This window comes from Podarcis gaigeae (genome assembly GCF_964106915.1).
Source record: "Podarcis gaigeae genome assembly, chromosome: 5".
In the NCBI taxonomy this organism is placed as follows: domain Eukaryota; kingdom Metazoa; phylum Chordata; class Lepidosauria; order Squamata; family Lacertidae; genus Podarcis; species Podarcis gaigeae.
Genome location: NC_139681.1, coordinates 67,717,969 through 67,742,789, shown reverse-complemented (window position 1 = coordinate 67,742,789; position 24,821 = coordinate 67,717,969). Strand labels below are relative to the sequence as shown.

Genomic DNA, 24,821 nt, shown 5'->3' with positions numbered 1-24,821 from the left:
GGAGGGGCAGCACCAAAGGGGTGTGTCTAAGGAAGGAAGAGGGGTGGGGCTACAAGACCTATCAGTGCCATATGTGAGAGTGAGTGGGTGTTTATGGTACCTCAGGGACAGACTTCAGTAAGATTAACAGCCATTATTATTATTATTATTATTATTACTACTACTACTTAACATTTGATGTTGCAGCTGTGATTCAACAATGGCATCCTAGTCAGTAAAGTGTTTGCTTTGGGTTGATGTCTTCAACCTAGGAACATTAAACAGCAGACACACACATGCACGCAAGTATATGCAAACACAGACACAACACATGCACTTAACAGTCAAGCTACATGGAGAATCATTTTTAATTAATAGCTAAATGTGATCAAGAGGCTCTTTTCCCTCCTGCATCTATTTGCTTAAAAGGATATGCCCGTCCTTGCCTGGGGAGGTGTTGCATTTTAGCAAGGCAAAATTTTCATAAGGAGAGTTTCAAAAGTAGCTGAGGTGTGAAGTTCCATATGGTAAAAGCACATGGATGAGAGAGGTACAGTACTCATTACTGTCACTGCGCCGCACTTAGCAGCACCTAACTCGTGCTATTGGTGCTTTTCTATTTATAATCTATATTGCAGCCTCCCTAAGATGTGTGGTGTACTGACATCTGCTGTGTGCTTGACTAATACAGCACGAAGATTCAAAGGTATGAAACATGTATTTACAATTTGGTTGGTAGGCTGCTTATTGCCAGCATGCATTAGGCTGTTTTGATTGCTTAGAGGAGATACTGCTTTAAAGTACAAATTAAAAACAGACTCTCTGCTCCGAGGACCTTACAATCTAATTGTGGTTATTCCATTGGAAGAAACCATAATCCTGTCGTTTTCAGATTCTAGTGAGGTATATTTTGGTAGGTGAACAGAGGAAATAAGCATATCTTTTAGTTGCATTTTATGGGTTTTAACTTTAACAAAGGTTGCTGCCTTACAATTTGCATAGTAAGGTATTGTCCTCCTGACAAATCCCTTCAGTGCTGTATAATAGAAACATGTGGCCCAATTCTATGCAGGCCTACTGAGAAATAAGCCCTATTGACTTCAGTGGGTCGTTTGAACTATACAGGTTCTTTTTAGAGCAAGTGTTCAGAGCAAACATAGCATTCAGACTTTAAAACTTATGCAAAACTGGTATGATAGAGTTTGGAAGGTTGCACTTGTAGACAAACTAGCACAACATTGCAGAATAGTCAGAAGTGACATTACCAGTGATAAATGTTAAGATAACTTGTCTCTCTTCATTTCTTTCATTAATTCTTCACCAGACCACTAGACCACTTTATGTTCAATTTTCTTTTTGGAGATATATGTTACCCTGAACAATTAAAAAAAAAATACTCATTTATTACCATAGTCTATTCACTAACTCTTTGAAAGGTTCTATAATAGCCAAGTGGAATTTGAGTTTCCCCTTACATCCCACACTATCCTCAGCATTGTAACGTAAAAATAAGTTTCAAAAAATAAGTGTAATTTCACTGAAATAATTTTGGATGAATCAAATTCATTTAGGGACTGGAGAGTTTTAAAAGCTGCTTTCTTTACAATTTCATTCCAAAACAATGTTGCAAAGGTGAGTTCTTATTAGTCCTGGACCAAAATTTTCTCCCATGTTTTTAATGATAAAATAAATTGCATTTGGAAGTAATGAATGGGGAGAGAAGATTTCAGTGAAATTTTCATAGTTGGGGTGTAGGATTTTTGTCCCACTTTTGTTACTTTGGAGGGGAGTGCCTTTTCTTTCATTCTGTAAATAATCCCAACAGTGGTGTGCACTCTGCAGCCTTCCCAGGAGCCTTCACCTCAATTAAAACCCAGGGGTGAGGCATCATTAGGTAACATCATTGGGGCTGTTTCTGACAAGTAAGTGTGGGAAGCCAGGAAGGCTGCAGTATGCTGGGTAAATGTTTCCTGGAAAGAAACACACATCCCTTCGCCCACCTTGCAATGATAGTGTGAACTCAAATAAAGAATGTTTAAAGTTCCCTGAGAATGAGGCAAGCAAATGGAAGCTTCTTTTGGATGGAAGGAAAACTTCAGAGAAATTGGAAGACTGATTTCAGCACAACACTATTTCTAACCTCAGCCTTAAATAATTCCTTCCCCAAGCAAACCAACTTGGACTCTAATCCAATTAACATAACCTACTCCAGGGTCATATCTCATTTGATGGACAAATACTGAAGACCAGACATCAGTGTATTTTACTTTTGAAGAGTTATGGCAGATGGGACCTTGTGGCTGTAATCCTTTATATATTTTCCTGGGAGTAAGCACTATTGAACCAAGTGGGGTTTACATGCATAGCATTGCACAGCATGGCACTCAAAATCTTGCAAAATATGTTTTAAGACTAGTTGTGGTTTCAGCCTTTACTAGTTCAATCTCTTTGTGTGACAGTGCACTTGAATATATGCAAGCATGCATCCAGAAAGATGGATTAAGTATAGAACACACCACTGCAATTTTTAAAAGATAAAGAAATCATTTTTTCTATCATCTGCTATGTATAATCTGAAAGCTAAATTTAGCCAAAGCTTAGTTCATTGCATTAGATAATTCACCTCCTTAGTTCTAGTTACAAGTTATCTGAAGAAGTGTGCATGCACACGAAAGCTCATACCAATAACAAACTTATTTGGTCTCTAAGGTGCTACTGGAATGATTTTTTTTATTTTGTTTTTCCTCCTTAGAAATGCTAAGGTGCTACTCTAAGATTGATAGTCATGAGCAAAACCTTAAAAACGTCTGGTGTGTTGCTATATAACGATTTAGACTGTCATGGTTTTCTTCCTGTGCAAAGAACACTGGGAATTGTAGTGTGGTCAGTTGCAGAGAATGACTTGTTTGGTATCATAGGAACTTGGGAATCTGCCTTATACCAAAGCAGACCATCGGTGCAGCTGCTGTCCAGAATTTCAGGCAGGGAAACTTTCCCAGCCCCACCTAAAAATGCTAGGTCTTGAGCAGATCCGCTCCACGTAGCAGTGGAGAGGAGTTGCAGTGGACCACGTGGCCGGGGGCGGGGGACTGAGTCCCACATCACCTGGAGGCTCCCTGGCTGGGGAGGTGGGGCCGGGACCCATTTAGACAAAGGCACAAACCAGAGAGCTTTCTCAGGATGCTTTGAATTCCAAACTACTTTCCTCCCTGACCATTGTGGCTGTTGGGAATTGTCGTCCAAAATATATGGAGGGCACCAAGTTGGGTGAAACTGATATAGATATGTCCTAAGGCTTTTTCAGACTTTCCTGTAACATGTAGCTTGGTTTGTTTTCCTGAGTAAGCTATGTTTCACTAAGCATATCATTCCATGAGATGATCCTCCAACTCTACAATTCTATGATTCTGTTATTTATATGGTTTATCTGCCATGGATTCCTCAGCATCTGGATGATCAGCAGTTAGTTAGGCATGTTCTCTGTTTTTAGGTAAGGGACGCGGGTGGTGCTGTGGGTAAAACCTCAGTGCCTAGGACTTGCCGATCGTATGGTCGGCCATTCGAATCCCCGTGGCGGGGTGAGCTCCCGTCATTCAGTCCCAGCTCCTGCCCACCTAGCAGTTCGAAAGCACTCTTAAGTGCAAGTGGATAAATAGGGACCGCTTTATAGCAGGAAGGTAAACAGCATTTCCGTGTGCTGCGCTGGTGCTGGCTCACCAGCTGCAGCTTCGTCACGCTGGCCACGTGACCCGGAAGTGTCTGTGGACAGCGCTGGCTCCCGGCCTCTTAAGCGAGATGAGCGCACAACCATAGAGTCGGACACGACTGGCCCGTACGGGCAGGGGTACCTTTACTGTTTTAAGGTAGATCGCTGGGCCCTATGAAATCATTGTTACCTTATTTACACATTGCCACAGACAGATATTCTGTAAAATGTGTTTACTGTTTCAGTGATGGCTAGGGGTTCTCCTTCAAAGAGGAAAGAATTCCTGTTTGTCAAAAATGTCACTAAGTTTGCCTCAGTATCACTGAGAAGCAAAATGCTGACACAGGCAATGACATTTATCTGAATTCTTAAAATGTAGCCGAACTTTCATTTATGCAAAATTTCATTTTCTGCTCTAGAAAATGGCCATGGCTGACCATTAATTCCTGTTTCTTGTCTTTGAAGCTGAGCCAAGCTGTCTATGTTTACAGCTTCCTAAAGGGACATCAGTTCTCTTTTGTTTCAAATGGGGAGGCTGGTCTGTTTGTTTTCATTTGCAATGTTCAGCAGCCTTGCTGTAGGCCAGTGACTGCAGGACAGCAGCAACACAGGATAATCACAGCAGCCAGTAAGCCTGTAACAGCCAACTGGATGGCCAATCTAACGCTGCATACACCAAGAAAGAACAACAACACTGTTTACATTTTATCACATGACCAATTGTGTAAATTCAGTAAGGTTTTGAGAATAAAGCTCTCCCCGCCACCCCCCGCCCGGCTGCCGCCTTTTGAGTTCAATCAGCATGCTCCTTCGGAGTATCTCTATTTTTGAATGAATGCAGGAGTACTTTTTTGTATTTTGAGACTCTTGAAAATAGGTTAGAGTTTAGAATTTTCATCTTCACACATGTTACTCATTTGTTCTTGTCTGCAGTGAAAGACATTCACGCAAGGGAGGATACTGTGTGGCGGAAGATGCTATTGGTTGGGGACTGGATTTGCCCCTGCCCTGAGGAATATGGGATGGACACCATTGGAGTTGAGCTGCCTTTTACAGCAAGGCAAGGGTTAATATTAATATCAAATAACATTTTGCCTTCAGAAAACTGTAGTCCTTTTGACATTTTAATTTCTTGGCTTTCTATCAATGCTAGTCATACTCAGTGTAGACCCATTGAATTTAATGGGCATGACTAACTTAGCTTCATTAATTTCAGTGGATCTACTCTAGGTGAAACTTAGTTGGATACAACCCAAAGTTTAAGATGGATCCCCTCCCTCCTGGGTTGTGTTTTTGTTTCTGGGGCATCCAACAAATTTAGTTTAGTGACATTCCCAGGGTTCTGTTCTACAGCTTCCTGATCTCTGCACAGTTTCCTGGCAAAAAGGAATAACTATTCTGCAGAAAATTATAGTGTAGAGACTGTGCTGCTACCTTTCCTGTAGCATGTAACAAGTTCTTGTTTTCTTGAATAATCTGTGTTTGTTTAATAAAGCACATCTCTTGTTCTCTGCTATGGGATTCCTCGGCCATTCCTGTAGCATGTAACAAGTTCTTGTTTTCTTGAATAATCTGTGTTTGTTTAATAAAGCACATCTCTTGTTCTCTGCTATGGGATTCCTCGGCCATTCACCTGCTTATGCCATACTAACATCCGGATGAATGTAGATAATACATGCCCTTCTCTGTTAGACTGCCAGTCCAGCCATACTTTTCTGTAAATAAGTCCCATTAAACTCACTCGGGTTACTTCTTAATGTATATAGGATTTCAGGGTTAATCATTCTTGAGAAATGTTAGAGGATTTCCACAGGGGTAGATAGACATGTTAGTTTGTTAGAACAAAAACAGGATAGTCTTGAGTCTTAAAGAAGGTTTCATAGACAAGAAATGAGACTCAATGACTTTCATGTCACTTTCACAAATTATATTTATAGAGCAGGAAAACTTTATCGGGGATTAACTGTGGGAAACAACAACCTTTGCAAAAAGACTGTGGGGAATTTGTTAAAAGCATGAGCCTTAGTGCACAATGCACAGCTCTTTGACTTCAATAGCAAAATACTCATGGACTTCAATAGATCAGATATACTAGGATATTCTCCAATGCAAAACTCAGAGAACTGAACAGTTCTTATTTCATCTGGGTGTGCATGGGGAAGCATACAGCTTATACTCACTGGAAGACATGCATTAGGTGTTTTTAAATACCCCAGCATTCCAACAGTGTGATCTGCAATGCAATTAAGCCAAGCGCTTAGACTCCTGGAGCCTGTTTAATTCCATTATGAAGTTGATAGCAAAGGCTAAGCAATTTTGCCCTGAACCAGTGACAATAATCTGGGCTCCAACTGAATCTGATTAGTGTTGGCATGTGCATTTGTACCCCATACAACCATCACACCCTACATGTAAAGGACATGGCTTCTCCCAAAGAATCCTGGGAAATTGTAATCTGCTGAAGATGCTGCAGTCCCCAAAGCCATGTGCTTTATGTGTGCTTTAAATGTACAGTGTGACTACAGTAATACAGTATGTGGGGGGAAATCCCATTGATTTCTGCTGCTGCCTATGAATTAACAGGACTTGCTCCCCCAAGAGCTAATCAACCTGAATGCAAATATATGGATTCAACAGTGATGTAGAACAAAGTTTGATTTGGATTCTGGGGGGTTGAACATTTTGACCAGGCCTGACTAAGTGCGGCTATCCAAATGTTGGGCTCCAACTCTCATCAGCCGCAGCCAGCCTAGACAATGGTTAGGGATGATGGGAGCTGTAGTCCAACAACATTTGGCGCCACAGGTTATCAATCCCTGATTTTGCAACCAAAAAAACCCCACCCAAGTACAGTATATTAAAGTTTGCTTGGGGTTTTTTTTAATGCTCAGCTGACTAGTTCCCCTCATGTAATGCAACAATTTATGAATGACACAACTAAAGAGTAATGTTTGTTTGGGTGAGTTCAAAAATGATTCAAGGACTTCAAGAGAGTTATAGATTACTACAGGATATTCTGAAATCCATAGGCAGCAATCATATATCCATTTACCAGGCAATAAGTCCTATTGAACTCAGTGAGGTTCCATCTGAGTAGACATACATAGGATTGCGCTGTTTTGTTCTTGTTTGGTATGGGAAGCAGCTCTCAGTAATTTGGGGTGCATGGTCTGGGAGCATCTTTCTGAGATGCCCCTCTTCTTTGTTCATGGCATGTTGTAAGTTTGGATTGCATAGACTGCATAGGATTGCATAGTCCTGTTCTGTAGTCAGGACTGGGTGACTGGACTTCTTTCTACTGTGTGATTTTATGGTATGTGTGTAGACACATATGAAGAAACTCACACAGTATCATAGGTGTACTACAGAACTGCAGTTAATCAAACAAATACTATATTCTGAAAAGGATTTTCAAATAAACAGCTTTTCCATTTCTATCATTTTTGTTTACTAACGAAAGAACAAAAAGAAAGCCATTCCATCAGGCAATTTGCATAAATAAGGTTGTATCATTATATGTTTGGGAGGCCTGTTTAGGTAGGTAATAATGACACCTAGATGCACCTAGATGCACATAACATGCAAGCGTCTCAAGTGATTGTTGATTTTGGCTGATTAGATGCCTGGTTGATTAAATAAATGCACACATTGAAAATCCTCAATTAAATTACTCATCTGAGGCCTGAGTATAATTTGCATGTCAGTAACTCAATTTGAACACTCAAAATACCATTTTCAGTGTGGCCGCATATTCCTTTTTGGTGTTCCTATTTATGGATCTGTCTTTGCAATGCTCCGGCTATACTTCTACAGTATATGCATATACTGCCTGTCCCCCCCCATGCAAACATGTACAATGTACTGTTTTGCATGTAATGCATACATAAATGTGTGTGCATATATGTGGGTTATAATCAAGCTTAGTCTCTTTAGGAGAACCCTAAAAGTGTGGGTATAAATAATAAACTTATTATTATTATTATTATTAATCTTGTGAAAAACCAATCTAAACCTGATGCAAAATCCCTCCTTCAAGAAAAGCTTTCCCTTCCATTTCCCACACTTTATTTCCTTTGGACTCATTACTTTTAAAGGAAAGAACAGTTCCTAAAATGCCATGTTTATGTGTATGCCTGTTTCTTTCCCCAATTGTTATTGGAACAAATAATCCAGGATCTTTAAATAAAGCATGGCGAGTTTATAAGGGGCGGGTGGGAGAGACCGACTTCTGTAAAGACTGTTTCAAGATAAATCAATTCTCGAAACTGTTGATGCCGCAAGCCTGCTGAAAATAGGAAATAGGGGAGGGGAGGAGGTAGGTACCGCCAAACAGCAACCCCACGGCTTTTCTTCTTGGGAACGAAGGAGATCACATTCTCCGCCGTTTCATCTTGCTGGGGGTCAATCTGTGCAAGGCTCGGTTCATTCTTAACAGATTGAGGTAGGGAACGAGGGCTTCAGAAGGGCAGGGTTCCTCTCCTCCCTCGGAATTGGTGTGAAATTGACAAGTTGCATGAAACCAGGCCGGAAAGTGGCAAGCGAGAAGTAGGTGATCGAGGGATCCGCAAACACGTTTCCCTTGGTGAAGGGTGGAGCGGGGGTGGGGGAAGGGGAAGAGATCCAGTTACCCCACAGTCAGCTTCTTCTTCTTCCCACCCCCCTCTTTTGAAATTTTCCGAGAGGATCTTGTGTTGCGTAATTTGTAGCCGCCCTTTCACAGTCTCTCTCCAAAAGAAAAAAGAGAGAGAGGGAAGTATGTTTACACGCTTGTGTGTGCCTGGCAAAAGTTGAAATTGAAGTATTCTGTTTTTCTTCGAGTCGGGCCGCTTGAGGACGAGACAAATGGCTTCGGTAGGAGCTTCCGAAAATTAAACAAAAGAGGCTTTGGGGAAGCGGGCCATTGTGAAGAGAGCTCTGCAGGTTTCGGGGAGGCGACCTCTGTACTTCCCTTCATATTTATTCCGTTGGAGTCAGAATAACCTTTACGTGGAATAGAGAGAGAGGAACCGGCTTCCCTAGCTGATCGTCCGTTTAGGGCGGGAGGGGGGCATAGCTACAGCATTCATCAGAGTTAAAAGGTTAAAAAAAGAGGGAAAAATACGTTTCTTTCAGCCTAGAATCGAAACTGTTCAGTTGATAATGATATGAAACAAAGACACCGGTCAACTCTGATTGGCATATATTTTTAAAAGACAAAAATAAAACAAAATTATATTTTAAGAAAAAAATAAAGCAAAGAATTTAAATGTAAAGGAATATTTCCCTGCTGAGTTTCGTTCTCGTATATTTCGCCTTTCCAGGCAAGAGTTGGTAAGCCCGGGAAAGACTGGCGAACTTTAACCACAAACTCAAACGTTCAAGTGCGGAAAAGATGGGGCTTCTTGGCTCAGGTTGAAATATTATTTGATCCGATGGCGAAGCTAGTTGCTGTCGTTGTACCCTCTGAATTCAGATATAGACTACGTTACAGTGGTGTCGACGATCTGTTGGTTATACTCTCAGTGTCTTAGCCTTCATAAATTAAAAGAATTGTTTAAAATGAGTTTATAAAAATCATTGATTTCCCCACAAGGTGAATTCATTACCATCATAAGATTTCATTTCTTTACCTGTCGAGGAATTTTGAGGATGTTCGAAGCGGGCTTGTTCTTTTCGGTAATTTCTACTATGTCCGTGTTTTCTGTCACTTAACCCGCCATGCCATCTTTTAAACAAAAACATGAGATGAAAGAAATGAGATATGGTAAAGAACTTCCATTGTGCCGTAGCCGTCAATGTGTGAGAAATTTAATCTGAATGGCCCAAATTCGCTGGTTATCCTCGGAGCCACCCTTGGAAACGTGTTTATTTTTTTTTTAAGGGCAATAGCCTCCGTTCAATAAGGAATTGATCTTAATAGGTTTTCAGGATCCTTCTCGCTTTTGGTATTGTAGCCGCTTTACTTTGCCTTGCATTACTTGAGTCTTGTCTGCAAGAACAAGAACAGAAAATTATATCCTCAGTATCTTATTTAAAATGCGCGTGCCACCTTGCAACCCTGGCTTAAGATCCAGCCGTAGTCGTATTTTCCATTGCTGTCAATTGAAAAATTAATTGTGCGCTCAACTCTTTCTGAGACCAATGCTACTTAAACAGAGGGAACCATCGCGTATTTACTCCGAGGTAAAACCCACTGCACTCGGTGGAGGCTAGAAATTGTTGAATTTCTAGTCAACAGAAGCAAGGCAATAAATGAGCACCATTTTTTAAAAAAAAGAAAAAGAAAAGAACTGTTGTGATATTTGGGTTAAAAAAAACAATGAAAACATCATAATCACCATTATCATTATTATGCTTTGTATTCCGTGGTTTTCTTCCCTTTCAAAATATTGTTTCTGTGAATACCCTGATCCAAGCCAACCATTTTACTCATCACCCTGAGTCAATCTGTGTGATTGAAAGCAATTAATATTTCCTGAGCCGGGGTCATTAAAATGAAATGAATGTGATTTTCCCCCTTGGCTACTTCCTGAATTGCCCATGAGCATCTAGGCAAGATGGTTTTCCAGCTTTCTATAGCTAACAGAGCAACTCAGCATGATTTTCGTTCATCTGCCCTTCCCTCTTAAGCGCAGAAAAGGATTCACCCGTGGAAGACTGGCTATTCCTTTCAGCGGGGATGGAGACTGCGCCACGGCGACCTAGATCCTAAACTGTGACTCTGAAGAAAACGCCGTATGGGCCTTACTTCCAAGTTAAACCCGAATCCTAAACGGTTTACTTAGAAGTAAAGCCCGGTTTATTGCTGCAGAACCTATTTTTCTGGGAACAGGAACCCTATCGTTTAGTCAAAAGAAAGATATGATCCCCTGGAAAACCTATAATCTGTGCCCTAGACTTATCCCTTCTTGATATTACCCCGATTGCCAATAAACCGTGGTATCGGCAGCCGGAGTATTTCAGGTGCTGAAGTCTTATTGGGCGTGTCCTTTTGATATCCATGTGATTGTGATTTATCCCCAACTTTACATTTCAAACCCCGCTAAGCCTGTCGCTCTACTTAACCCTGAATATGTTGAATTTCAACTGACTGGATCTAGATCCAGTTATATCTCGGATCCCGGCGCGTCGGTTTAATTTGGATAGAAAGCAGGTCGTAATCTGTCTTGGAGATGCCAAGACTAAACCCTCTGTGTGGGTTTCAGTAGTTCCAGGTTAAGATCCAGATACAAACTTGTGCCTGGCAATGCGATCCTGACCGTGCCTGGCAATGCGATCCTGAGCGTGTTTGCTCAGTTGGACCTTCTTCAATGGAACTTGCTGTCATTGGGACTTAACTCACCGTTAAACTGCGTTGTAAACAGCGTGCGCAACCTTTTCTGCAGGAATTTAGCTCCACTCCCGATTGCTTATGAATTTTAGAACTGGACCTTGTGAACCTGAATCCATTTTGGCTGAACGCAGATATACCTTCGCCTCTGTGCATTGCACACCCTTTCTAATTCCATGACGTTTTAGCCAGTGGCGTAGCGTGGGGGTGCAGGGGGGGCCGCACCGGGCGCAACATCTGGGGTGGGGGGCGCTCGCACTCGCAGCTCTCTGCCCCTACCTGGCTCAATCAGGGTTAGGGGGCGCAAATTACTTGCCTTGCCCCGGGTGCTGACAACCCACGCTACGCCACTGGTTTTAGCCCTGAGTTTGGGGAGAAAGAAAGGGATGGAACCGTGGCATCCCTAAGAATCTAAGGGCATCTATAAGAAAAAACTGATTGCACCCCTTTTCCTTTTTTGAGAGATGAGCCCTCCTATTCAAAGAGAAAGGTTTCACAAATCAACTCTTCAAGAAATTTATTTATGCGGAAGATGCTAAACCTGCTGATGTATACTGTTATCCCTTAGCCCTGATAAGAGTGACCTCGAAGTCAATGCCAGGGAAATAACATCTCGATCCCTGGACGCTTAATATTTACAGGCTGGATGGAGCCAGAGCAAATTAGGTACCAACCTAGATAAACTTACCTGGGAGTAAGTCCTATTGACCTCAGTGTGGCTTACTCTTCAGTAGGCATGCTCAGTAGATTGTACTGGAAGCGGCGCTTAGTTCTCCAAGAAACCTGCGGAGAAAGTCTTGTCAGTCTCGAGTTCAGCTGCAGACCTTGCTGCGCCCTGACCTGGGAGTAAGTCTAATTGGCTTCAGTGGGGCTTGTTCCTGAGTAGACATGCGCTGTCCCTTCCTTCGGATCCAACCTATTCTATAAACAACTAGATTGCTTCTGGAAAAGCTAAGCTGCATGGATCCTACCATTATTTTTTAAAATAATAATAATAATAACAACAACAACAACAACAACAACAACAATATCCTCAGGAAGGTCTTGCCAAGCAGGGGCTGGCTGCCAGTGTGCAGGAAGAGGAGAGGGAGCAAGGAGAGATTTTCCTTGAGCGAAACAGTGACCCCCGCCAGCCCTGCGCGCTGGGCAGAGACACCCACGGCTGTCCCCTCACCTTCTTCGCCATTTCTGTCCTCCTCCTGAGTTTCTGATTTCCTGTCAGATCCCACTGAAGCGTGTGAGGAGAGAGAAAGAGGGACTCCTCAGAAAACCACCCTTTGGCCGAGCGCGCTTGCCTCAGTTGCCGCCGCCGCCGCCTTTCCAGGCTTGGGAAGGGAGGGCTCTGCAGTCTGGCGGAGGTGATGACACACAGCACAATGCTGCCGCTACACCTGCGGAAGGAAATGCCTGTGAGCGGGGCGGGGTGGGGGAAGCAGCCCCGGCCAGCCTGGGTGGTCAGGGGGAAGGAACTGGCCCTCACTAGCTCACGCCACCGGCCTCCGAAAGAAAGAGCAGCCGCGGCTCTGAATCCCAGCAGGCGGCCGAGCGCTCGGTTTCCGTCGGGGGGCCAGGAGCTGGCCCCGTCGGATCCAGAGGCAGGGACTGCCCGCTTGCTTAGCAAAAGGGAAGCCAGGCTGCTGCAAAACCCTCGGGCCAGTTTGCTCCAGGGCAGCCAAGCTGGCCCTCGGGAATCAGACCCGCTTGAGTTCGGCGGGGCATACTTCCCAGTAAATGCGCCCACTGTGCCTCGCAGCTTATTCGGATCCACAGAGCCTTTGGGTGCGTGCTTGGCGTCCTACGTGGGAAAGAGGTTTCCCCGCCAGCTTCTCTGGGCTTAAGATTTCAGGAAGGGGCTGATCCTAAATCGGAGAGCTCACTTTAAACACCCAAGCTCCAGAAAAGCACCAGAAGGGATTCCAACAGAGATGACTCCAATAGAAATATGCACTCCATTAGAAGCACACGAAGATAGATCCTTAGCACCTCGGTTGCAAACCAAAAATAGTGCGCTTAAAAAAAACAAAAACTTCTGTCCCTTTATGTACCTCGTCTTAGTTGAAGCATTGACTCAGGGGCTTCCTGATCTTTAACCACAGTCTCATTCTGTTCAATAAAACTTTTGGCTTTATTTTACTTCTAGGCTGTAATAGTGTTATCAGCGTATGTAAGTATACAAAGATACAGGTCTTAACGGAAAAGAGAGCAGCACTTTCCCCGGTTGCTTTTGGGAGATGCATTGTACAGACAATATGCTCTTAGGAGACTCCTGCTTCAATGTTTCAGTCCTAAGCCTACTTAATTGGAAGTAAATCCCATTAAATACATTTGGGCTTCCTTCTAAGCAAGCTTCTTTTTTTCTTTTTCGATGGCTGAACAAGTCGTAAAACTTGTTTTTGGTTTTTTTACGCGTCCAATAGGAAACAGCATATATTTGAACATGTGACTTTTTAAGCTGCCAGAAACAGTCACACTTAACTTGGAAAGAAAGTTTTAGTGAAAATGATGAAATTTGGAGGTAAATGCGTTTGGGACTGTTAGTGACCTGCCACAATTTTGTCACCTCAGTCTTTAACATTTTAAATCAGGAAGATATCAAATAAACCTGATTTTATTGATTCCGACAAAGGGAACGGAACTATTGCCATGTGCGTTTATTAGAAACTAATTGTCAAACATTCCAATTTTTTTTTTAAAAAAATAAGCATCAGGTACAGTTACAAAGAAATCCAGTTGTGTGAAAGCAATAAAATAATCATAAATTACACACACGCGCGCGCGCGAAAGAGATCAGTTAGGTGCCTGTTGAGACCCATTGACACCAATGGGGTTTTCTTCTTCTTTTACAAATATTATATACGGGGGCAGAACCAGCGTGGTGATATTTCCCATTGTATTTAGCTCTATTCTCCACTCCCCAGAATCAAGCGTGCATAATTTCCGAACAGGCTACATAAACCATGGCAGGCAAGTTACCCTGATTCAAGGGCCTACCCACCCATGGTTAAAATCTCTACAAAGCCCCGCAGCTGAATGGCTGAACAGAGTCATAAGAGCCCTTTCCAGGAGAGAAAATTACAGAGCGCGCAAGAACTGCGTTGACAGAGCCCCTTTCTCTTCTGGAAGTGAGGGCGGCGAGGATTGTCATGCCCAGAATGAATGAAATTATGTACAGTACATTCGAAGTGGAAATGCAAGACCTGATGGTCCCAAGTGGCCATACGAAATGAATGGCAAAGAAGGACAGTAAAAGGATCCTCACAGGCCCGTGGCTGTTGAGAACAAGATGAGCAGTTGTTTACAGGTCACGGGAACGTGGAAGTGAACCATCTCTATTGGATAAACATCAGAAAATCGAAGGCCTGGTAGCTAACTCGGTTGCTAGGCTTCGGTCCAAGGCCTCGCAGAGATCGAGGCTTCAAGGCCGGCCTGTGCGTGGGATTTGCCCGAAGGCACTGGAGCACCTGAAGGAAAGCTCGAGGAGGAGGCCCTTTCCTAGGCACCAATTAACCCGGGGAAACAGCAGCCTCCTCGAGCTCTTCCTTTCCCCCCAGCTCCCCACCCTCCTCATTCATTCGCTGATTTATTTATTTGTCTCGCTGCCTCCCCCCCCCCTCAGACCTGGAGGATGTCTCTGAAATCTAGAAACAAACAAGTGATACCTGAATGACATGTTTTTGAAAAACATCTTGTCCGGAGCCGGCAGCGAAGCGAGCTGTTAGAGGGCTTGTTTGCTTTTGTGCACGCCTAAGGTGAACTAAAAGGTTGCAAGGACAGAGCCCCAATATGCGTGGGATATTTATATTTTGATGTGTCAAGTGGGAAGGGCGCCCGAACTCGATTCTAAGTAGAAATCACGCGGCTCGTTCTGTCTCTAGATGGACAAGATAGATAGGCAGAAAGAGAGGGAGAGGATTTTGACACCCCTTCTATGTATTAACTTCCTTAAAATATATGAGCAGGGCGTGCAACTTTGTACTCTCAAACAAGGTGACAATAATAGCAACACTTCTTTGGAAAACAGGCGTTGCAGCAAGACGTTGTCACCTTTCCAAGCCGAGATCCTTCAAAACTGCCTCGCGTTCCCAACCTAAGTTTTCCAGAGCAACCTCGCTGGACATCCCTGAGATGGTGGCTTCCGTCAGCGGCCCCCATCCATCCCGGCTCACTGAGGAGCCCCTACCTCCCCAGTCGACAGATCGCCCTTGCAAATTTGCAATCTTTTTGCAGCGTGGAAAGAAGAGAAATGTTTTCCCCAACACCAACCCCCCCTTCTCCTCACTTGTTTTGCTCCTAAGCTGCCTCGTGCAGGAGTCGCAGAGACGCAGCTTCTTTCTTTTTCTCCTGCCGTGGATTCTTGCCCTCGCCTCTTCCCACCCCCGCCCTTCCCTCTGCTCTGGGACCCCCAGGGGGCTCCAGCCTCCGGATTCCTCGCTGGGGTGGACTTGCGCGGTTTGACTTCGCCATGAACTCGCCCGTGCCCAGCTGGCTCCCAGGCTTGTGGGACGGGCGGGGGAGGGGGTGGCACACACACACACACACACACACAGAGAGAGAGAGAGAGAGAGAGAGAGAGAGAGAGAGAGAGAGAGAGAGAGAGAGACGGGGGGGGGGGGTGCGATGGGAGAAAAGGGATCCTGACGAAAGCGGAACTCGCCGGAGCCCATACAAATCAGAGGAGAGCTCGTCCAGAAGTTGAGTGGATATCTGAGCCCGCTGATCAGAGGCTGCCTCTTGCAAGGGAGACAGAAGCGAAGAGGAGGAGGAGGAGGAGGAGAAGTGGGTGGGGGACAGAGAGAACCAAAAAGCCCACCAGACTCAGGCAGGACTTAAAGCAGGCAGGCGGGACAGGCGCTCCCAGCAGATCGCCCTGAGAGATCGAGGGGAGCCTCCTTCGGGATCCGCAAGAGACCCCCTGAAGAAGAAGAAGGCGCCTCCGAGGCGCGCAGCCATCGCAGCAGCCGCAGGTGGTGCCATGATGGCCACCGGCTACCCAGACCCCGCGGGGCCCGAGGACGCCGTGTCTCTCCTGCAGCAGCACCAGGCCATCAAGGAGCCCTGCCTGGGCGGCGAGTCGGCGGCTGCCAAGAGCGAGCTGAGCCCGGCTGCCCCTGCCAAGGCTTCCCCGGCGGGATCGGCGTCCGCCTCGGCTGCGTCGGCGCCTGCGGAGAAGGGCGACCCGTCTCAGAAGCCCCCGTACTCGTACGTGGCGCTGATCGCCATGGCCATCCGCGAGAGCGCCGAGAAGCGCCTGACGCTGTCGGGCATCTACCAGTACATCATCGGCAAGTTCCCCTTCTACGAGAAGAACAAGAAGGGCTGGCAGAACAGCATCCGCCACAACCTGAGCCTCAACGAGTGCTTCATCAAGGTGCCGCGAGAGGGCGGCGGGGAGCGCAAAGGCAACTACTGGACGCTCGACCCGGCCTGCGAGGACATGTTCGAGAAGGGCAACTACCGCCGCCGCCGCCGCATGAAGAGGCCGTTCCGCCCGCCCGCCGGCCACTTCCAGCCGGGCAAGAGCCTCTTCGGCGCCGCGGCCGAGGCGGCCGGCTACGGTTACCTCACGGCGCCGCCCGCCAAGTACCTGCAGGCGCCTTTCCTCAACGCGGCCGCCTCTTGGTCCCTGGCGCAGCCCGCGCCTCCGCCGCCGCCGCCTCAGGCGCCTCAGGCGGGAGCCTACGCCGCCTGCACCATGTCGGAGGGAGCGGGCGGCTCGGGCGGGAGCGGAGGCGGCGGCTCGGTGGCGGGAGGCGGCGGTCCCCTCAGCCCCGTCGGCGGCGGCGGCGGCGGCGTCAAGGGAGTAGGCCTGGCGGCCGGGCCTGGAGGCGCCGCCGCCTCAGCGTACGGGCCCTACTCCCGCCTGCCGGCCATGGTGAACTCGTACAACGGCATGGCGGGCCACCACCACCACCCGCACCACCCGCACCACGCGCACCACGCGCACCACCACCACCCGCACCACCACCACCAGCACCACCACCACGCGGCCGCGGCGGCCCAGCAGCTCGGAGCGGCGGCCGTGGCGGCGGCAGCGGCGGCGGCGGCGGCCGCCACGGCAGGGAGCGGCTCCCCGCAGGGCTCGCCCAACGGGCCGGCGGGTTTGCAGTTCGCGTGCGCCGGGCGCCAGCCTCCGGAGCTGGCCATGATGCACTGCTCCTACTGGGACCACGAGAGCAAGCACAGCGCCTTGCACTCCCGGATAGACATCTGAGCGAGGGGTGGAAGAGAGACGGCAGGCAGGAGAAGAAGAAGCAGCGCCCTCGTCCTCCACATCCCCTTCTTCTTCTTCTTCTTCATCATCATCGTGTTGGATTTCTCTCCCGCTCCCTCTTGTAATTCCCCCTTCCCCCCCCCCACCCGCTGCTGAAATGGGACAGTGACTCTGAGTGCCAAACGAGAACCACACGCGCGCAACCCCCCTTCGCCCAAGTCCTGTGTGCCTGAAATCATACAGATCCTCTCGGTGAAGGCAGCGTAAGTTCACAGGACTTCCACGCTCATCCTCATTGCTGCAGGAGCTCCGTGGGTCCTTTGGTTCTGCGTTTCTTTTTTCACTGGGTTCTAGGGTTAGCGCGCGCACATAAAGGTGGCCGAACAGTATTTGCCTTTTGTTTCTCTTTTCCTATTTGCATTTCCTTGAAATTAATATCCCCATCATAAGCACTGTTTGGTTAGAAGTGTTGTTGGTTAGAAGTGTTGCTCACTGGTACGTAAATCTCTTTATGGTCGAGGTATTGGTCTCATTGTTTTCGCGGGGAGTTTAAAGAGAGGGAAGGTGGGGGATTTTTATTTTTTTTATTTTTGGTGGGGGGAGAGAAAAATAGAAGAGGGGAAAGCGCTTAGTGAGTTAGGGACAGAATTCTAAACTAGAAGAGGTCTGTTTAGTTAGGGAGGGAACGTGCCGAAGCAATAAACTGCTCTGCCGCCGGGTTGAACAAAAGCACTGAAAAATAATTCCGTTTTTTTGCAGAATTCCTGGCGCTAGCCAGAAAAAGTCAGCTGGGTTTATTGCGAAGTACATCCTATTAAAGTTAAAATGGGGTTTCAGCCGTCCAGCAAATGGGGAAGGCAGAGAAAACCCCGCTGAAATAAATTAATTTAACAATATGCTCCAGCGTTTACATCCCTTTAACTGCGGCAGGGTTTAAGCACGAATAATTTTGCAATCCACAGTCATCTGATTAATGATAATCAGATAGGATTGCATTTGATGGCATCTGCCAACCATAAATGGAATAATTTTACTAGAATATTTTTCCAGGTGAGGTGGCTATTTTAAGCATAGCACTGCGGATGAAAATTCCTTTGAAAGGATGAAGAAAAACCCAAATCACGCACACTGCATACTTGGAATTTAATTTAATTCCAATTGTATTTTTAGAGGTGCCAAAGACTCAGCAGTTGTTCCTTGTCAGTTTAATTCACACCTCGGATACACTTGGTCGGGTAGTTTGGCCCAAAACAGTTTCAACAATATTTAGCTCCAAAATATATTTGGGGATGAGCGAGGAAAACCGGTTCAATTCCTAGGGAATGAATTTAGGATCGGGGTCCAAACGTTCAAACTAAAGCTGAGGAAAAACTCCTTTGAAAAACTGCCTTGGGGGGTGATCCCTGTATTTTGAAATTCTGCTGATGCGGAATTAAACAAGTGTAAGGCACTAACTCTTTGCCAGTCTGATCTCTGAACGGATTATTTTTATTATAATTTCCTAAGGGGAATATTGCACTTCTTCAAAGATTTATGTTTCTATCCAAAGTAGTACTTATTTGGAGACTGTATTTGAGCAAGAACAGCCTTTTATACAGTATCTAGTAGCCATGTTGATTTGATTGTTGAAATGCGGAGGAGATTTGAGAAGAGTTGTGGGAACAATAGGTGTATATGTATATGTATTTTTTTTTTAAATAGAAAGCGTTCTCTCAAGATAGAGTAATTTTATACAAGACTATAATTATTCGGACAAAACAAGACTGTTTCCCGAAATTATTGTTAATAGTAATAATAATGGAGACTATTTTTCCAAATGCAATTGTTATATTTTTATTTTTATTTTTCAATGGATGTTAAGAGTGATTTTTAAATATTTTTGACCCAGACGAATCTCCGTTAGATTCTTATCATCTTCTTTTTCGAACAGAGTTGCAATCCTAAACCCTGGGAGAGCTAATGTAGAAAAAAATAATGTGTTTTTAATTGGGGGAGGGGGCAGGTATTAATGATTTCCTCAGTGTCTGTGTAAACAAATAAATATTTGGTATTCTGCCACCCCGGGACCAACTTTTCTAGAATAACCTAGCACTTTTATTGTATATCGTAGCATTGTATAGTCTCCAATAAAATGTGGTTTTGTTCTCTTTTACTAGAGTTTGATTTTCCTTTTGTCAAATATTTAATAATTTAATTGGCTTATCCTCTTTCTGACACACCTTAAAAAGTGACGTTTTGGTAATTAACGTGTGGATTTTGGTGGAACGGCTGCTAACAGCATTGGGAAGGTTTTTATGGTCGTGTGTAGAATTGTCAGGCCCTCAGTCGCTGGTTAGATTATTCCTTCTCCCCGCAACGCTCCCCCACCACTCCAATCGTTAAAAAACGACATAATCCGGGGAAAGAAAGACTTTAAAATACAGTCCTCTAAAAGGCTTCTCCCGCCTCTGCTCGCCCCGGTTTTTGGTCACCTGAAAATACAATGGAAATAATTTACTTTCTGTTGGGCACGCTTCAGTTGTGTTAAGGCTTACTTGTTTTGAAAAATAATGATAATAACCACAGCTGGTTATCTTAAGCACCTTTATTTGGAGTATCAGTGATGCTTCCTTCCAGGTAAGTTCTGCGTAAATCACTGGGATTTATTTCCAAGTCAATGCGTTTTAGGGGCTGCGGTACCTAACAGGCCTTCTCGACCACGTTTGGTCAGAAGTAAGTCCCATTGATTGCGGCGGAATTTACTGCTAAGCCATTGTTCTTATTATGAGCGCTGGCCAGGTGATCTATATCCCAATGAAAGCAACAGGGCGCTCTCCCCAGGACATATGGCTGCAGAAGCACATTACCTGGCGAGGCTGGCTTTAGAAAGAGAGTTTAAGAAGGTAAAGTAAAGGTAAAGTAGAAACAGCGTATTTGGAGCCAGGTCTCATCAAACTTTTATTGTAAACTCTAATCAAGTAGTTTAAGCCCGGCGTTCCTTGTTTGGGGTGATGGTTTGCTTGCACGCTTTTAATGCTCTTTCCATTCTGGCGTCTTTGTGCGTTGAAGAAGATGCCCGTGGCGCTTTAAATACTTTTTTTAATGCGTAGTGGTATGAGTTTCCTTACACATTTTTGTTCACAAGAGAAGAGGGATGCATGCAGAATTGCGGCTTGCCGATATCACGGAAGGCAGAGATGACAGAGATCAGAGGCGGGCGGGAGAAGTCTGCGAGTGCGAAGAAATATCAGATGCTTGCGCTGTTCTTTTTAATTTCGGAGAGCGAGGTCATTTGGGGGGAATGCCTCCTTCTTGACACGAGCACGGTGCTATTCTTAAGCTCGCTTGCAACAGCAGCCTGATCCTTAGCATGGCTACTCTGAAGTCAATTCCAGCGTGGTTCAGTGGGGACTGACTTCCTGGCGATTAGGCTTAAGAATTGCAGCCTTATTTGGAGGCAAATTCTGCGAGGATGACGAGGGCTTACTTCCAAGCAAATGTGCAGAGATGTGAATGCCCCCTTCATAATTATCCTATTTAGGGGCAGACTCTCATTTTCAGTGATCCCTGTTCGATTCTTTTAATTGTCACTCTGTTGCTGCTATGGGAGGGCCCGCCTCTTTCAGACCTTTTGCTTTGTTCGTTTGCCAAGCGGCCTTTTCTTGACCAGGGATCCTAAACGCAGCTACTTGATAGCAAGCCCCATCCATTTCAAATGAGCAGCGGACAAGGTTTCCAGTTCTCCAGACTTCTTCTTCTTTTTTTAACTATTCTGTGACGTTTAATGCTGTTCTTATGACAGTTTTATCAGGCTGTAATATTTGGGAACTCCCCTTCCCCCCGGTTAGGACACCTTCAGGGCTACCTGCAAACTTTTGATCTCAGTCCAGTTTTGCATGTGTAAGATTAGGAAAATAGGCTGACAGGACCGCGAGCAAAACTAATTGGGGAGTGGAGGGGAATTTCACAGCTCAGAAGGCTGCTTGCTGGTTTTTGAAAGGAAGGAACGATTCCGCTGACTGAGGAAGCCCGGAGAATCTGTAGTCCCTCAGTCACTACCAAAAAGGAAAGTCCCCCGCCGGATCCTGAACCCAGTTAAAGCCGAAGCCCTCGGATGGAAGGCGGATTCATCCATCCAAGTCCTTCGGAAGTGCGTGACTGTGGAATAGTCAATTAAGGCTGCAGTCTTAACCCCGTTTACCTGAAAGTTAACCCCATTGAATTCAATAGGACTTATTTCTGATTAGTCATAGTTAAGCCGACTCTGTAAGGCTCCCCTCCCTGACGGGGAGTGCTAAAGGTGGTCGCCCTATTCTTTCCCCTACACGTGTGTGTGTGTTGGCCAGAAGAGATGTGGTAAAGATCGAAGTGTGCAGAAAAGCAACAACCTTTAGATAAGCTTTGCACGATGGACCCTGCTCAATACTTGGCACCGGCCAATAATATACATGTGCACAGTGTTTGCATAGGCTAATTTTAAAATTATATATACCTTTGAGTAAATTAAGATGGTGGGTGTTTGGGGCCGGACCCGCATGCTGTTTTGCAAAGCACTCAGCCGTCCTTTAAGAAAAACCTTCTTTTTTTAAGTTTGTAAAAACTGAGAGGAAGGGGCAGGAGAGACCCCGAGCCAAAGACTCCTCCTGGTCTACCACCTAACAACGCTCCCTTGCATTCGGCCGGGATCTTTCCTGCTCACGAGAAGGATGCCCCAGTGAAATCCACGGGGATGTCACTCGACTTAAAATGGCTTCACTGGCTGATAGGAGAGAGAAAATAATGTTAGGGGAGAGAGCGGCCTTTGCAGAACGGAATGAAAAAGCCCGTTCCCAAGCTTTCACAACATGCAGACATATGCAGGTAGATGCCATCACACAACACTCGGAGGGAGATCGGTACGATCTGTTCCGAGGCAGGAAAGTTGAGCCCTGAGTCTCTGCCGACGCGCTGGACCCGATCCACCTCTTCGGAGCACGTGGAGGCTCCCGCTATCTATCGCACTGTAGCGGGTTGGGATAGATGACCCTTTGGGACTCTTCCATGTCCACAATTCTATGATCTGCTGCCAGGCGGCTAGCGCTGCTCTGGGTGCGACACCGCGGCTCTTGCAAGGCTGTATTCAGTCCGCCTCGCGGGCTCCCCGCTGCCCTTCCGCCCGGATTGTCCCTGGCCAGCCTGATCCTCTGCGCGCTTCCTCCTGAATTCATTCCGATTTACTTTAACTATTCTAGACATTCCTTTGCTTGTTTCCTGGGAAGGAAGTCCCCCTGAGTTAGAGGGGACTTCACTCCCAGGGTAAGAATGCCTAGGGTTATACGCAGGACAGTTTCTTCAGAGTAATCCCGACCCTTGCCGAGCGTGTTTCCTTGCTGATCTGCTTCTATTTTTATTAAGGAGGATCTGTTCGAGGTTTTAAATGATTTTTATTGTTTTTAAGTAGGAATGCATTGTTCTATGCAGCTCTGCGATCTCTTAGGAGAGCGAGGGCGGAATAGAAAAATGACAAAGCATGCATGGAATCTGTAAATGGTGATGCCCACATTTTAAAACCTTATTCCCCGGCAAACCCTTCGCTCCCTAAGTTGAACTTGAAGGGTTTGCAATCCCTTTTTCTGCAGGCTTCTTTTGGATTTGGCCGTGGGGGTTGTGTATAAATGGGAGCTTTCGGTGCGGCCCTGGACATTGAAATGAAGGCCGGGTATCCTCAGAGAAGTCTAAGTTACTTTTGGAATTGGCGGGGAGTTTGCGCCTCTGTGCAACCCTTCCTTCTCAGAGCACCGGTTCCAAAACAGATTCTAACCCGCGTTGGACCCTGCATGTCTGTAACCTAGGCTACTTGCTTGATAGAAAGGCGTTCTGTACTCAGTGGGGCTAATTTCTAAACGGGCATGGATAGTATTGCGCACTGAGAATATATTTTGGGTGAATTAAGGAGGAGTTCCGTGCTCCACACCGGAATGTTGCCAAGGAGTTCTGTGGAAGCGGGAATAGCCTTGGGCTCATTTGAATCAGGGACCCGCTTTCGAACTCATCCCTCCAACGCACGCACGCACAGCTAGGACAGTTATTTAACTGCTTCCGGGTCCCGACGCCTTTGCCTGGGGGGATGAGGGAAGCAGAATTATGGTTAGGGAGACTTGCATAAGGTGCGCCTTTTAGACACCCAGATCCTGAGCACCTTTCTTTTGTCCGATTTGTCCGCCATTGTTTTAAGCAGAGTGAGTTGACTGCTTCAAAGTAGCTCCTTGCGAGTACAATGAAAGGGCAGGAAATAGATGCTGATGCTGATGATGATACATTAACTATTATTGTTGCGTTTTTGGAAAATTGCCAGATAAGGTGAGAGGCTCTGGTGGGAGAACCTTCCGCCTCGAGTACCAAAAATCAACTATCCTTAGGGACAACTACGCACCTTGACTACAGACGGTGGCCGGGCAGTTTTGGGGTCGTCTCTGTAAAAACGAAGGCAAATTCACAGGGAATTACTTACCCTTGCACCTCAAATTAGGCATGAAATCCCAAGCAGGCTTATTAAGAAGCAAGTCTTACGGAAAACCGTAAACATAGTTAGAAGGTCGGGATGAAAATCGAGCCGAGGCAATCCCTCCGAGGAGCGGAGGTCGGGAATAGCTTGTACTCACTTGCAAATGAAACTGATTTCAGCAAGCGGTTTGTGCGTTTACAAATTACCCCCTCTCCATATAAACTCCTCCGCCGACTTGTATCCAAACGTCCTGACTTTCCCTCTAAGTGTGCGCGGGAGCGGGGGGGGGGGTACGACGACTCTGGGGCTAGGTGTGCGGAGCTAAGTGCTCGAGCTGAGGGCTTGATCCCGCAGCCCTTAAAACCAAGCGAAAATATAACACCGGCCAGCTTGCGAACGATCCTGTGCCAGTTCAGTTCAACTGGTTACGTTCTCAAAGCATCTCTATAGATTCCGTGTGGATTTCCTCCTGGCTTGGTATAGAAGGAGAAAACCTCAAGCAAAAAGCAAATAAAAAATTAAAACTGACGGGTTATGATTTATCGCATAGGGAGGACTAATCACAATCATAAATGTCTTCGCAAAGTCAATACATGTCTTCTTAATGTCAGGGGGAGTCGAGTGCAGGAGACACCGGGAGACTTTATTTGCGCTGTATGGGAATAGAAACTCTTGCGTTTCGGCTCTGGGGCTGACTTACTTCATTTTATGTTTTTCTCCACACTGCTGACTGTTCTTCGGTTTTCGCACAACCTCTTCCCAACTTCTAGGTCCTAGGACTTCTCTGGAGCTTTTTGGAGGAGCGGGGAGTGGAGGGAGGGCTGGAGTGACTGCCGAGATAATGCCTGCTTCCAGAACTTAATTTTAAAAACCTTGACCCTTTAGGCAGGATTCCAGCACAGTTCAGCATATTTTGAATGCGGGGGTAGGCGCGGGGGAGAGAATTAAATCAATCGGACTTTTGTAAAAAATAAAAAATAAAATAAATGCTGCACTTTGGCAAGATTGTGCACATTAATTTTCTGAAATGTATTTATTTCACTTTCGCTCTCCCCCTGTGTGTATGTGCAAACATTTAGAAATGAAGGCTGCAATCCTGTTCGGGTGTTTTCTTGGTAGAAAGCCCCAGCCAATTCACTGGGAAATGCTTCTG

At 45.8% G+C, this 24,821-nt stretch overlaps 1 protein-coding gene and 1 long non-coding RNA gene across 2 annotated transcripts; one reads left to right on the top strand and one right to left on the bottom strand.

The window, feature by feature from the left end:
* Positions 1 to 5,628: 5,628 nt before the first annotated feature.
* LOC310844240 lies at positions 5,629 to 15,514 on the bottom strand. The gene is made up of 3 exons (XR_014564021.1): positions 15,274 to 15,514; positions 11,683 to 11,777; positions 5,629 to 9,653 (listed from the first exon to the last, which is right to left on the bottom strand). It is a non-coding gene; the product is annotated as an uncharacterized lncRNA (long non-coding RNA).
* Positions 15,515 to 15,586: 72 nt separating this feature from the next.
* On the top strand, positions 15,587 to 17,770 carry FOXL2 (forkhead box L2). The gene has a single exon (XM_083738103.1). The coding sequence runs from the start codon at positions 15,967 to 15,969 to the stop codon at positions 17,203 to 17,205; it is 1,239 nt and encodes a 412-aa protein (XP_083594229.1). The 5' UTR covers positions 15,587 to 15,966; the 3' UTR covers positions 17,206 to 17,770.
* The last annotated feature ends 7,051 nt before the right edge of the window (positions 17,771 to 24,821 follow it).